This window comes from Mus pahari, chromosome 21 (assembly GCF_900095145.1).
Source record: "Mus pahari chromosome 21, PAHARI_EIJ_v1.1, whole genome shotgun sequence".
NCBI classification, from domain to species: Eukaryota; Metazoa; Chordata; class Mammalia; order Rodentia; family Muridae; genus Mus; species Mus pahari.
Genome location: NC_034610.1, coordinates 51,493,103 through 51,508,276, shown reverse-complemented (window position 1 = coordinate 51,508,276; position 15,174 = coordinate 51,493,103). Strand labels below are relative to the sequence as shown.

General features: G+C 36.7%; 1 protein-coding gene across 1 annotated transcript in view; it reads left to right on the top strand.

Annotated features, from left to right (window-relative positions):
• Nucleotides 1–7,170: 7,170 nt before the first annotated feature.
• Nucleotides 7,171–15,174, top strand: part of C21H6orf58 (chromosome 21 C6orf58 homolog) — a 13,360-nt gene continuing 5,356 nt past the window's right edge. The window contains exons 1-4 of the mRNA XM_021221883.1: nucleotides 7,171–7,466; nucleotides 9,463–9,549; nucleotides 10,622–10,806; nucleotides 11,659–11,759. Coding sequence (XP_021077542.1) covers nucleotides 7,175–7,466; nucleotides 9,463–9,549; nucleotides 10,622–10,806; nucleotides 11,659–11,759 — 665 coding nt within the window. The 5' untranslated portion in view covers nucleotides 7,171–7,174. The remainder of the gene's footprint in view (nucleotides 7,467–9,462; nucleotides 9,550–10,621; nucleotides 10,807–11,658; nucleotides 11,760–15,174) is intronic.

Sequence of the window (15,174 nt, the reverse complement as noted above, 5' to 3'; positions counted from 1 at the left end):
TGGATGCTTGGGTCCTTCTTAGAAGGGGGAACAAAATACACATGGGAGGAAATACTAAGACAATGTGTGGAGCAGAGACTAAAGGAAAGGCCATCCAGAGACTTCCCTACCTTGGGATCCATCCCATATACAGTCCCAAACCCAGACACTATGGGGATTCCAAGAAGTGCTTGCTGGCAGGATATACCTATCTCCTGAGAGGCTCTGCCAGAGCCTGACAAATACAGAGATGGAAGCTTACAGCCAACCATTGGACTGAGCACAGGGTCCCCAGTTAGAGCAAGGAATGAAGGAGCTGAAGTGGTTTGCAACCCCATAGGAAGAACAACCCTACCCCTCAGAGGTCCCAGGGACTAAACCACCAACCAAATAGAGGTTCCCATGACTCCAGCTGCATGTGTAACAGAGGATAACCTTGTCAGACATCAGTGGGAGGAGAGGCCCTTGATCCTAGGAGGGTTTGATGCCCCATTGTAGGGGAATGACAGGATGGGGAGGTGGTGGTGACTGGATTGGTGGGCTAGCACTCCCATAGAAGCAAAAGGGAATGGGATAGGGGGTTTGCAGAGGGACAGCCAGTAAAGATAATAACACTTAGAATGTATATAAGGAAAATACCCAATAAAAGAAAGAAAAAAAAAGAAAGGCATGTTCAAAAGTGAGTGCATACCATATATGTTATTTTGTTATTGGGTTACCTCACTCAGGATGATATTTTCTAGTTCCATCCATTTGCCTAGGAATTTTATCAAGTCATTGTTTTTAATAGCTGAGTAGTAGTCCATTTTCTGAGGATCCACCAAACTGATTTCCAGCGTGGTTGTACCAGCTTGCAATCCCACCAGCAATGGAGGAGTGTTCCTCTTTCTCCACATCTTTGCCAGCATCTGCTGTAACCTGAGTTTTTGATCTTGGCTATTCTGACTGGTGTGAGGTTTAATCTCAGGGTTGTTTTGATTTGCATTTCCCTGATGACTAAGGATGTTGAACTTTTCTTTAGGTGCATCTCAGCCATTCAATATTTCTCAATTGAGGAAAAAAAATGTATTTTTGAAAAACAATGCCCTATACACTTTCAAATTTGTTTTAAGATCCACAATCAAAAGAAGATCTATAATTATATATAACAGATAGATAACTTATCACAACCAAAACAAGAAAGATTATTACAAATAATATAAATTTAAACTCTTTAAAAGATTATTTACTGCATAACAAAACAATACAATGTAGAGTTGTGTCTAAAAGAATAGCTGTATGCAACATAAACAGATAAGCAACTAAAACAAAAATGGAAAGAAGAAGATAAATAGTAGTGTTGTTTCTGCCATATAACCAAGGACTTTAATCAGCAGAAAAACAATATATGGACATTAGGATGAATGACCTCCACCTGGATAGCTATGAACTTTTCTACTATTTTTGTTTGAAATCTAAACAAAGAAAAGGATTACATAATCCTGTATGCTGTGTTGATTTAAATTTGGATGTTAGCAGCATCTCTGTTGTAGTTCACAATTGTCTTTAATCCCTACAAAAATACTGAGAATTTTTTATGTTTCATTTAATCATGTTTGAAGAACATTTTGGCTTAGATTTTCTCAAATAGGAACTCACATAAGATGTGACAGATGAACAGGAGAAAAAGGCAGAGATGTAGGGATGAACAGCATTAAGCTATGGATAGATTTTCAGAAATCCACCTCCATGAAATACGCTCCAATACTAAAGTCACTTGAGGATGTAGGTCTCACTTTCCAGTATTTGTAATTTATCTAACACAGTTAACACTGTGCTAAATGTATGGCTATATCCATTTTAAATAATGAATCTGAAGTCTACTCTCAGATACAAAGTTAGAGAATAACTGTATATGGATATCAGAAGGCAGGCTTCTTTCTCATGCTTTGTATTCCTACAGTCTAGCATGAAAACGTAACACACAAAACAACTTTTTAAAGTGACATCTATATTCCGTCTCAAGGGAAATTATTTTAGGTACCTAAATGCTTAAAGAAAACATTTATAAGTTCCATGAACCTGAGGAGAGAGACAAGAAATGGGAGGTATCTAGAGGTGGAAGATGTTTTAGTGTCCTTTAATACAGTACTTAAAAAACACAGTCATTTGAATATTCTCCAAATCTACATAATACAACTAAGCAATCCAGGCAAATCTGGCATAACCTATAGTAGGGATAGAAACATAGATATGTAATCAACTGAGTTTTGACATAGTACAATGATCATGCATTAGAGAAAGGACAAACATTGTGATAAATGGTACTGAAAAAATTGAACCTGGACATATAGAAGGATAAAAGCTATGGTAGGAAAAACTCAGAACAAATTAAAAATTAAATTTAAGGCCTGAAGCAACAAAACTGTTGTCAGATCTCGTCCAAAATTCTGGTTCTGTCCCAATCCTAAAGACCAAACTTGCTGCTAATCCTAAATGTCATACGCAGGAACAAATGGTCATAAAAGTAGGAAGCATTTACCTCAATGGGACTTCTCTTGAAGGACAAAGAGGAATTTCTTTCTTATAGCAACAGTAATTCCCTATGAGGAACAAAGGCAGAGGCTGGTTATGTGTACAAGTGGTGATGTTTAGGCTATTCTCTGGCTGGTTGGTATCTCATGATCCACCATGTGAGTTCTTAGTAACAATATGAAAATTGCTACCAAATGCAATGTAGTTTTGAATCTTCACTCCATCATTTCCACCTGCTCCTGGGATACAAAGTGACTACAGGATTGAGTCACTCAGGTGGCCAAGTCAGAAAGACAATGTTGTCAGTTCCTGCAATTCTCCCTCAGGGTTAGGATGACAGCACATTTGCAGTTTCTGCTAACAGCTGGTACAGTGTGTAATCTTTTCGTTCTAGCTAAAGTCCTTATAGAAAAGCTTTCACTAACAAAGAGGAAAGGGTTTAGTTGCTTTTTAAAAGTTACCTTATGGATATAGAGTATGACAACTGTGATAGCAGCCATTATTTGGAGATTCAGTCTCCTGGTACTGATATAACATTTTTTAAACTTAGGGTGATAAATAACATTATTGGGGAAAGATCATAAAAGCAATTTGCAATAAACCCAGATTCTTCCTTAAGTTAAAAAAATGTCCAGAAGCATAGAATGAGTTTGGATAGGAGAAAGTCCAACTGATATGACTTGGGAAGTTGGCATACAAAGTATGTGCATAAGAAATTGTGTATACTGTTAAAGATTCAAGTGTACTTGAATAAGTCAGAGATTGAGATCATAGGCAGGGAGCCAGGTGAGCAAGAATTTCTTGACTTAATGATCTTTCAAGAACAAAGTACAGAGGATTACTTTTGGATGGCTTTGACATAGTGGTCAATCCATATTTGTCCCTAATCATGAGGTAAGCTTTATAGCATTTGAATGATAAATGAGTAAATGTCATGAATTGGGGAGCTGAATTTATTACAGCTTACTTTTCTATATCTTATATCAATTTACATAATGGGATCATTATGACAGCCTCATACCAGTACATAACATACAGAGTTTTTAATCACATTTCCTCCTCATAAACCCTTTCTTGTCACAACCTCACTTACAATGGCATCCAGTCTCTTTCTACAAACTTAATTTCTTGATCTTCTACTGTAGTGAAGACTTGAGAACACTGACTGGCCATTTGGTGTAGTGACATATGAATATTTGGGTCATGAGTACCCAGAAGTGTAGATTATTAGCATTCTAATAGTTGTATTTATTATGGCTCTCCCAATTAAAGAAAATAAGCCCACTCTTATCTCACTGTAGAGAAAAACCATGGAAAGGTAGAGAATTGCAGGGATCTATTAGTTGTATTATTGGCAGAGGAAATAAGCATGGGTCTGCAAGTGATTAGACGATAACTTGAGAGGCTCTGACTTTCAGGTTAGCAATCTTTAAACCTTCCACAAAGTCTCCCCATAGAGTTAGAGTCAACACTTTGGTTTTTGACCTTATAATGTTAGGACAATGCTGTTAGGTAACCTCAAAGGACATTGGTTTTTATGATGCATGTCTGTACTGTTAAAGTAAAATTCAGGAGGGCAAAACAGAATTTATAGCAATTTGTATTGTTATCAGAACTCATGTTCCACAACCCCCAATTTAATCAATTAGTAGAGCTTCTTAGCAGAATCCTTAAAATGTGGTGTTCAAAGATATCTGTGCAATGTGAATTTCTCCGTTTATGCTGTGACAGCATTATTTGACAGTTCTTTAACAGGAATGTGCCTGTGTGTAGATAGACAGTTGGCAGGGTGGTATAACACCAGTCAGCTTGCAGTGACTAGTGAGGATTCTCTAAAGCATTTGTTGAATGATGCATTGCTCAGTACATTTGAGACATTTCTTCATGTAATTCAAGTGAAGAAATTTGGAGCCCCCCAAACGCCAAGAGTGCTTGGCCCATATAGAATGATACAGTACTCCTTACAGCATCTATTTCACCTTGCTTGGAAAGGAAGAAACACATAGAAATTGTAAAGTTGACAGTTCCATCCATTACAGCTCTAGGATGCTCTCACAGCATATTACCTAATATTTTTGGAATGCTAATATGAACATCTGTATTTGTTATGAACTTGACTCTTTAGTTTAGTTTTATATTAGTTTTAGGTCAGTAAACATGTGCTTCGTACTCTATATTTGCTTTGAATTAGTGATGAAAGCTTCATCCATTACAGGTCAATAAGATATGGACATGGAATTAGAGGCAGAAATCCATCTACGTCATCTCCCGAATCAATACAAAACAAAAACTTGCCTTTATTTTTCTTTTTTATGCTTAGCAATAAAGATAAATATCAACATGTAAAACGGTTATAAAGATGGAGTGAACATTCATGTTTTCATTTTATTTTTATGCATATTTAGGTTTTATCCTTTGGTTGAATTGGTAAATAGACATTTGTGCAAAAATATGGAGAGAATACCCAACATATCTTTGTGCAGAGGTAAACAAGAATAATTCATAATATTTAGTGTAACAGAAAGAGACACATGTAATACGAAGAAATAGATTCCAAACTTTTCTTCTGTATTTAGCTAGCCACCAGACATCTGCAGACCCACGTGATTTGATGTTTTAAGGAAAAATGTATCTAAACCTTTATTGTTAATATTATTATTAATTCATTATTATTATTATTAATTCATTATCATCTTTATAGTCAATATTATTATTGAAAGAAAACTTAGGAGCAATGGCTCTAGACTTTGGAATTAGTGAATATTTTTAGTCAAGATCCCAGTAGTATGGGAGACAAACACAAAAATAGATAAATGAAATTTCATAAAATTAAGACAGTTTTGAAGAGCAAAAGAAGAAAACTTGAGAAGAGGCAAATTAAAGAATAGAAGTTACTTGTCTATCATCCACCCCAAAAGGGTTGATATCTAGAATAGATCAGAACCCCCAAAATCAATAGGAAAACAATACCATATGTCAATTTAAGTTAGGCATTGAATATAGTTAGACATCACTGAAAATAGGTCATACAGATGAAAGCTAGGTAAAGGCGAAAGTATTGAACATCATTAATCATGAAGAAAATCATAATGAAAACAAAACTAAGTTATTACTATTCTCAGTAAGAATAAGTTTTACAAGAAATACAGAAGTTTCTTAGAAAATTTAGAATAGAACTTCCATATGGTCCAACAATCCCTTACTGTGAGTATAAAAGTGGCCATCTGTCTAAGGGAGCTTTCCGTTCACATGTTTATGGTGACACTATTCTTAACACCAAGAAATGAAAACACCCTAAGTGTCCATCAACTGGTGAATGGCTACAGACCATGAAGTAATTGTACACAATGGAATGCTATTAGGGAGGAAGAAAAAATGAAATCCTATGACTTGTGACAAGTTGATTTGGATAATGGCTTAATTAAGAATCGCATGTCAGATGACTTCGGGCTCTGTCAAGTTGACAGTTAAAGCCAACTAGGATAGGCAGTAAGTCACAATTAGCTGATAATAAAAGAGCTCTTGTCCTTGTTTAACTTTACAGTCTCGTCTGCTGATAATGTCCAGTCAGTGTAAGAGCAGGATACGGCCATTTACATGTGTTCAGTTGCATTAGTTCATTGCTCTTCCTCCTCTTCTCCCGTCCTGAGTGCTGGGAATCACACAGCAGGCTTCAAGCACACTAGGTTAGTGGGTAGAGCACCACGTAACTGTGTTACTCAGTTACCCTGAACTTGTTAAAAATAAAAATATAATAAAATTACGTGTATTTATAATCAAGAAATTCAGGAAATATTCGTGGTTCTAAAGTTTTATTGCTTTGGGTATGATCATCATTGCAATTTGTAAACCTTAAACTAGCACTGTGGGTTTAAAGGTCAGTAATGAGTTTTGGCCATTGTATGTATAGCAAAAGTCATAACATGAACTAAAGTCAAGATACCTATACACTTTATTCAAGGGCATATCCCATATTTAGATGCCCTTTTTTTTTGTAAGTTCTAAGTGTTGAAACGTATTTATATATCATTATTATTATACTTATTATTATTACTATGAAAGTTATTTTGGCAAGGGAAACTATAAATCCAGGACCTTAAGTTGTTAGATAACATTCTAACAAAATTGAATAAATGTTGGGTATTAATTAGCTGCTTTTATGATTTTTAACAATGTGATTTTTTTAAAAAAATTGGAACAATTTGATATACTCTAAGTATTTTATTTGAAACAGAAAGGTGTACTATAACTGTATCACGTGTATTTTTTTAGTGTACCTCTAGAAATTATTATTAAAGTATCAGTATTTCCACATTGAATTATTCAATATTTTCCATGAATTATGTAAACACATTTTTATGAGGGGCGAGCATTCTAATTTAATGCCATTGATAATGTAATTTGCAATTATAATGTACACTGTAAAAAAAAAAAACTAGAAGAATTTCTTCATTAACAAACAGCATTACCCAATATCTGAAGAAGATTCACCTTGAGTTCAGAGTCTGATCTCATGTACCTTTGGTGGAAAGGTGACAAAACTTCCAAGACACACTTCTTCTTTACTGGCATTCTGCCTAGAAAATAGTACAAATCACTTACAAGAGGAAAAGAAAGCCCAGCTTCCTCCTTTCTTCTCCAATAAAAGCATGGTCACACGCTTGGCTCCCAGTTAGGCACCATGGCTGCCCTGGCTTCCTTGGTCTGGGTACTGGCTGGCTGCTTCTCTGCAGCTTTAGCACAGGCTGCATCTCCATATCCTCCTTTATGGGAAGACAGCCCTGAGCAGTTAAGTGACTACAGTATGGAGGGTGGAAAGTACATAATTGATCCTTGGGTATACACTGAAAGATTGGGGTTGTACAGAATCTTGCTGAAAAAGACAGCCACGTATTTTGCAAAATATGGTCCAGAAAATGAACAAAATCTTCTCTGGGGATTGCCTCTGCAGTTTGGCTGGCAGTATCAATCAGGTAAGAAAGACACATAGTCTCTACATACCAGTGTATTCCTGATGCATTAGGAAAGGGGGATCCTTCCTACCTTATACTACTGTATACCTACTGTCTTATTTTATGTCAACTTGACCCAGGCTGAAGTCATCTGAGAACATTTCTTCATATGCCCAGACAGTATGCAAATCTATAGATCTTTTATTTAATCGACGATGGATGTGAGCAGGCCTAACTCATTGTGGGTGGTGCCATCCCTGGGTTGGTGGTCCTGGATTTTATAAGAAATCAAGCTTCACAAGCAATGAGGAGCAAGCTAGCCCTCTTCCAAGGTCCCTGTCAGCTCCGCCCTCCATATTCTAGTCTGATTTGAGCTCCTGTCTTGGCGTTCCTCAGTGTACAATAATTCAGAATAAGTAAGCTAAACGTTTCCTTTCTAAGTTGCTTTTGATCACGGTGTTTGCTGGAAAAAGCATACCATGACAGGAACTGCCCACATCAGCCCAGGATGGAGACACCTCAGAGCTGTGAGCAGCAGCTCTTTGTAAAAAAAAAAAAGGATGGCATCTGGCACCCTGAGAAGCAGGAAACACATCCCTCCAGGGTGCCTACGATCTGATATAAGGGACTGCCTGCAGTAGGCCAAAAGGGAAATATCTCAGTAGTCCATGAGAGCTCTTTATAAAAACAGTTGTTCCCATTTCTCCTAACCTTAGCCATGGACAACAGCTGTATAGATTTCATTTGTGTGTGATTGCTTTTCAGTTAGCCTTGGTATGCATAATTATGATATTATATCTGCCTTTCTTATTTCTTTCTCCTTCTGCTCTGCTGAATTCTGTGGAAGTAGATGTTCCTTGATGTAATGAGTCTTAAACTATTGAACACTGAGGCCTAGGGGCATAGCATAGTACTAGTTGCCCAGGTGAATGCCGTGTGCTCTCATCTTGGAAATACTGCAATAAATGCACAATGGTAGTTTTGGGTTAATGTTTGACTTGCAAAGAAAGTTTGAAGAAATTATTAGAACATGAAACCAAGCCTACACTGGGACACCAAGAAAGGAAAAAGCTATGGAAGTTATGAAGTAAATTTTGTACATTTGAGAGTGGTTCTTGGGTTCTTGGATAGGCAATTCTAGAATGCATAAAACTGTATATTAGTAAAATTTAGTCAAAATACTGGGACTCTTAGGAGAGTCATCATGTGCAATGTAAAGAGGCAGAAAGCTAGAGGAACTGCAGAGTTAAGGGTTAACTTGACTCTTTGTGACCACTGCCTGGCAGCTTTGCCCATGTCATTTATCATTGGAACTTCACAGGAAAATGCAAGTAGCTGACCTCTGAGCTCTGAGCTCTGAAGTATAATAAGTCAAAAGTTAAAGATTAAAGATTAATGATAAGTTTGAAAATATTATTATTTTGGCTACAGGCCTAGGAATAGGGGAAGCTAAAAACTTTGGGGGAACAACTGTAATTCTTGATTCTCTGCGGGAAATGGTTATTCTTTTGAATTTGATTTGGAAATTATTATACCTTTTTTTTTTCTTTCTACCTGCCTTGGAGTAACAATTAAAGACTGGGGCAAGAAAAAGGCAAGAGAGCTAGTTGAGAGAGTGAGTGAGGGGTGTGCATGAGGTGAGTGGAGAATGAGCGTAGAGAATGTGAGGAGAGTAAATGAAGAGCGTGGGTATGAGTGAAAGGAGAGTGCACGTGGTGTGTTTTTCTCTATGTAACTATTGCTCCTATGATCTTTTGTTAGAAGGTAGTGTAGACAGTAAAATGTGAAGTTATATAAGTAAAACTGTCTGTACCCTGTAAACACTAAAAGTCAAAAGTTTGATGTCACTGAAGAACAGAAAATAATTTGGTTGAGAGATGAGAAATAAAACACTAAAAATGATGGTAAGTAAAATATAAATAATTTGAATTTTTGTACCTGTAAATTAAATGCATGCATTCGACTGTTTTATATGTGCATGATGAACAGATACGCCCGTGCTTTCTTTGTCCTCTAGGTAGATTAGCTGATCCCACTGGAATGACAAACTGTGGCAATGGACTTAATGCGAGTCTGTGTGTCTCTGTGGACAGTTGGTGGGCTGGTAGGTTCTCTTCAATAGCAAAATTTGACTTATACTTCAAGACTAGATTTAACCTGAATTTTAGAGACAGACAACACAAATCAGCACTGTCCTGTTTTCAAGACAAGTTGACGTTATTTTATACCAGTGCCCTTGATGGCATGTGGCAGAGTGAATCAATCAAATGGAATATAATAATGTTATGTATGCAATACTGAAAACAATTTGTATAGATCTTCTAATTCTTTCATGGTGTGTTTTGTTTGAAATGAATTTATATAAAAATTTATTAGAATAATTCACTGACTGTTCAATTTTAAATGACACTGTTCAATTTTACTTTTTTTTGGAGTGGCTCATGAATATTATGAACCACAGGATATTTTCTCTCACACTAACTTGAGTCATTCTTTTCAGAACTAATAGACAGACTTATCAATAGCTCTCAAATTACAATTTAGTCTGATTTACTTTGTAATTTAAAGTGTTAAGAATGAGTATAAAGACCTAATTAGCTTAAAATGCTTAAATCTGCAGGACTCACTCCTCTATAATGGGAAAGCCTGAAGCCTACTAGGTTGTCAGTCAAAAATTTTTGCTTTAGTGAAATAGGATAAAAGTATTTGGTGATATTCTGTATAAAAATTAGTCTAAGTTGTAAAATATAAAGTATGCATTTACCAAATCAATAGTTATGTTTTATATTTGATGAAATCTATAATTATGCTTTATGTTTAATATTTATTAACAATAAAATTGACAATGCAATTTCATTGAGAATTTATGTACCATCATGAGAAAAATTGGATAGATTTTATTTCTTTTCTTTTTTATTTAATGATTTGAAATAAAATTATCCAATCCATTAAAATTACCTTTCTTAAAATATGATAATATGACACTTCAGTATGTATATGTGTACCCATGATTATAGGACTATTAAACTATAAGTTGATTTTCTACAAAATTTTAGTTGATAATATTTATCAGCATTCGGGATCTGTGACTATCCCTTAATGACTTAATGATTCCTAAAACCGTGCTCTGTGTTTTGTCACTGGTTCTGAGTCTAACCAGCCTCTTGTTTTTACAGATGTAAATTATTTTCTGAGTGTGGTACCTTTCCTTGCTGCTGTTGATTCTGGAATAATAGGAATATCGCCAAACCAAATCACAATCTTGCCACCACCCGAGGATCAGATGATGTTTTGTTATAATGTTTCTGGTTGTCAATCTGCCCACCCTGAAACAATGAATAGATGGAGAGACTTTTTTCAGGTTTGTCATTTAAGTTTTATATCACACTCCTCATACATGCTAAGAGAATGCTCATTGTGCAAGTCTTCAGTAAGAGACTTTTTTTAAATTCCCTGTATACTTTTTTTAATATTAAAATGTAAATTGTACGCAGATAATTTTCTCAAACTGGTATAGAAACACAGTGCACACCAGAGAACCCCACCATTCTCATTGAGTAATAATGCAAAGTCCATCTGTTCTCAATGAAAGTGAAAAAAATACCACAAGTGGCAAACATGTAGATCATTTTAGGAGAGAGTGAATAGGCATGTGAATAATTGAGACTTTAGGCTATTTTTGACATTGCAAAAATGGGGATCGTAGACTTATTTTTAGATAAGTCTATCATTATTGAAAGTGAATTAATAACTACTCACCTGTAATTAGAACTAAACAATGATATGTTGTTCTGAACAAACCATTTGATAACCAAAATGAAATACGTTCATCAAATATAGAAGAAGCTAAAAGTTAGTGATTTAAATATATATTTACTAATTTTAGATAGTTAACACATTGCTTTTGAAATACTTTAATTTTCAATTTGTTCTTATTACTTTGTACATTTTGTGAAAATGTATTAATGTTGACAGGAAAGAATGATGCAAGCCCTCTCAGGTAGAAAGCATGGACACTCCACAGATATTTGAAGCTCATTTCAAACCGACGATATATTTTACCGAAAAGTACGATTATTTTACTTGCTGTTAAGCACTGGGGTAGGAAGGAGTAACGGCGTTCTTCATTAATGGTGACTGTTGCTCATATTTCTGAGCCTGGGAAGATTTTAGGAGAGTTGCCCACATAACACTATTTTCTCTAACCCTTCAGTACATGAAGTTGAGTTCTAGTAACTTTGATGGCCTTCTTAAGGAGTTATGGGAAGCCCATACCTCATCCTTGGAGTATCCCACCAATGTCTTTGTAGACAGGTAAGAAATATCTTTGTCTCTGTTTTAGTTTAATTTTTTTTCCATTGATTTAATTAAAATGTCCAAAAGCAACTAAGGAAAGAGTGAGCTTTTTCATCTTACAAATTATAGTCCATCATAAAGGTAAAGGAAGGCCAGGGAGAAGCTCAGGCAGAGCATGAAGGCAGGAATCAGAGCAAACACACACACACACACACACACACACACACACACACATGTGCGCACACACATGCACACACGCACAAGCACATGCACTCACATGCGTATTCATATAAACACACCCCTACACTGTACACAAACTCTCACTCATAAGTAAACAGGTAGATGTCCTCATGCAGGCACATAAATTCTGAGAAAAGGGAGTTTAATTACCTTGTGAATGATGGTGGTCAAGTTGTAATATGTGTTATAAACATACTTTTCCACATTTAGAGAACTTAACATTTTCCTATAAAAATAAAACGATAAAAGAGTAAAACTTTATAGATTTCATTTTTATTTGCATTATTGTTTTACCTTCATGTGTGATTCTGTGCACTGTTTACGTGCCTGATTCTCAAGAAGGCCAATAAAGAACATTATAGTGATTATAGAAGATTTTCTTCCTAGATATATTTCCTTTTTTAAAATTCATTTATTTATATTTTTTACACTCCATATTTTATCTCCCCCATCCACCCTCTTACAGTTCCACATACCTTCTCCTCACTCACCTGTCTCCCCATGGATGTCCCCACTCCCCACTTTACCTGGCCTCTAAACTCCCTGGGGCCTTCAGTCTCTTGCAGGTTAGGTGCATCATCTCTGATTGAACACAGACCCAGCAGTCCTCTACTGTATATGTGCTGGGAAACTCATATCAGCTGGTATATGCTTCCTGTTTGGTGTTTCAGTGTTTGAGAGACCTCGGGGGTTCAGATTAATTAATACTGCTGGTCCTCCTACTGGATTGCCATTCTTCTCAGCTTATTTTGTCATTTTGTATATCCAAATTCTTTGCATTTAGGACTGACCAAATTTATTTAAAGTTTCTCTAAATGGAACATCATGAAGTTTTTGGTTTTTAAATTATGTAACTACCAGGACCCTATTTTTTACTAATTATAGCAGATTATTGCAATCTACTTCCTGAACTTCAGGTTTTCCCTTGGCCTTTCTTATCCTGATAATAAACCTTAAAAGACAATTTTTAAAATGATACCATATTTTAAATAAATAACAATTCCGTATTCTTTATTATTAAGAATAGTAAAAGAAACCATCACATTTTTCAATGTAACAATTTCAGCCTTATTCCATTCTACTGGCACAAAGACTGGGTCTTATCTGTTCAATTTGGCACTTAATGCAATGTAACTACTAGATACAAAGTCTCATGTTCACATTCCGTGTGTCTCCCAGGTCGTCCATTTTTTTCTGCAGGCTCTGTTGCCTCTAGTTCATGAGACTTACAAGCTGGATTTAAAAGATCAACTCTGTTCGGATTTTTCTCATATTTGTAAAAGTCATATTTAACTTATAAATATGCTTGAGCTGCTACAGTATATAAATAAGTATAAACCACTGTAACAGAACATAAACTGTGGGTTCACTCCCTTTAATGAAGGTATTTTCTGTCTTCAGGAGATGTAAGCCATAGCTACAGCCAGAAAACTGAGCAAAAAGTTCTGTTTCATACCTATTTCATCTTCACCTATATTAAAGAATGGCTGAATCCAAGCAAGGCCTCTGTGCCTCTCTATTACAGACACATGCACGCACACACACACATACACACACACACACACACACACACACACACACACACCACACACGCGCACGCATCATTTAACAAAAAAGCCAGGATTTTAGGAGAGAGCTGAGAGGCACATGTAGGATGGCAAGCGGGGAAGAAAGGGAGGAGAGAAGAAATGCTGTAATTATATCTCATCCTCAGAGAATTCAATAATTTAAAAAACACAAAACTCTACAGTTTTCAAACCATTTTGAAAATGCTAAGTCAGAAAGTTAAACAGATATATTTGTATTTCATCACAATTTCCAGAGTATATATGCCAGGACAATGTTGTCCCTGTAATGTACCATAGACTACTAATTTTGCTTGAGCATTTTGGTGATGGAGACAGTCACAGTCTCTTTACCTTCAATATTAATGACTGATGTCCATTCCCAGGTCATCTGTTATCCTTCAGATGCATGCACATAGAGAGGCAAAGGGAACAAATGAGTCACTGTAGCTCCTAAGGAAGGCAGCAACTGAGCTGGTAGAGGTTTGCAGAAGCAGAGTTGGTTCCATTCTCAGGGGGACTCAGGGTGAGGAGTAGCGGCCGTCCGTTACATGAGCGTGACATTTCAAGCAGTGGGTACCTTGCTGACCTGAAATCATGGACAGTCAAGAGTTCGGAGTCTGCCTGTCAATCCCATAGTGCATGTGGTATCAGTGGCCTCTCAATGTTCTACCATGAGTTTTGCTTCTTCATATAAGATCCTAATGTGGTATTCTGTTTTGTTTATTTAACCATTTGGTGGTTTGATGTTTTCAATAATTTTTTATGCCTAATATTTCTGATATGGTTTTGAGATGCCCATTTGTCCACCTGTTCTTGACTTAAGTTGGTAAGTCTGTACGTGGTGGGTATTTTCTTTTTGTTTATCTTTACTCTTTTCTTTAACACTCCAGTCATTATCCCCCTCCTGTTCTGCCCCCTGACAGTTCTTTATCCCATTCTCCACCCCTGTCTTCTAGAGGATGTCCCCATACCTCCTCCACATTCATTTCACACCCCTCCAGGCTTCCCTACTTCCAGGGGTCTCAAATCTCTAGGGTTAGGTGAATCTTCTCTCACTCAGGCCATACTGGGAAGTCCTCTGCTGTATATGTGTAGGGGGCCTCAGACCCTCTAGACTCTGCTGTCTGGTCGATGGCTCAGTGTGTGAGAGATGTTGGGTATCCAGGTTAGTTCAGACTGCTGGTCGTCCTATGGGATTGCCCTCCTCCTCAACTTCTTTCAGCCTTTCTCTAATTTAACCACATGGGTCCCCAGCTTCAGTCTATTGGTTGGGTGTGAGTAACTGCATCTGTATCAGTCAGCTGCTTGTTGGGCCTTTTGGGAAACAGCTGTGCTAGGTTATTGTCTGTAAGCATACCATAACATTACTAATAGTGTCAGACCCTGGAGCCTCCCCTTTAGATGGGTCCCAATTTGGGCCAGTCATTGGACCTCCTTTCCCTCAATCTCTTCTCCATTTTTGTCGCTTCAGTTCTTTTAGACAGGAACAATTCTGGATCAGTTTTTGACTGTGGGATGGCAACCCCATCCCTCCACTTGATGCCCTTGACTGTAGGATGGCAACCCCATCGCTCCACTTGATGCCCTTGAATGTAGGATGGCAACCCCATCACTCCACTTGATGC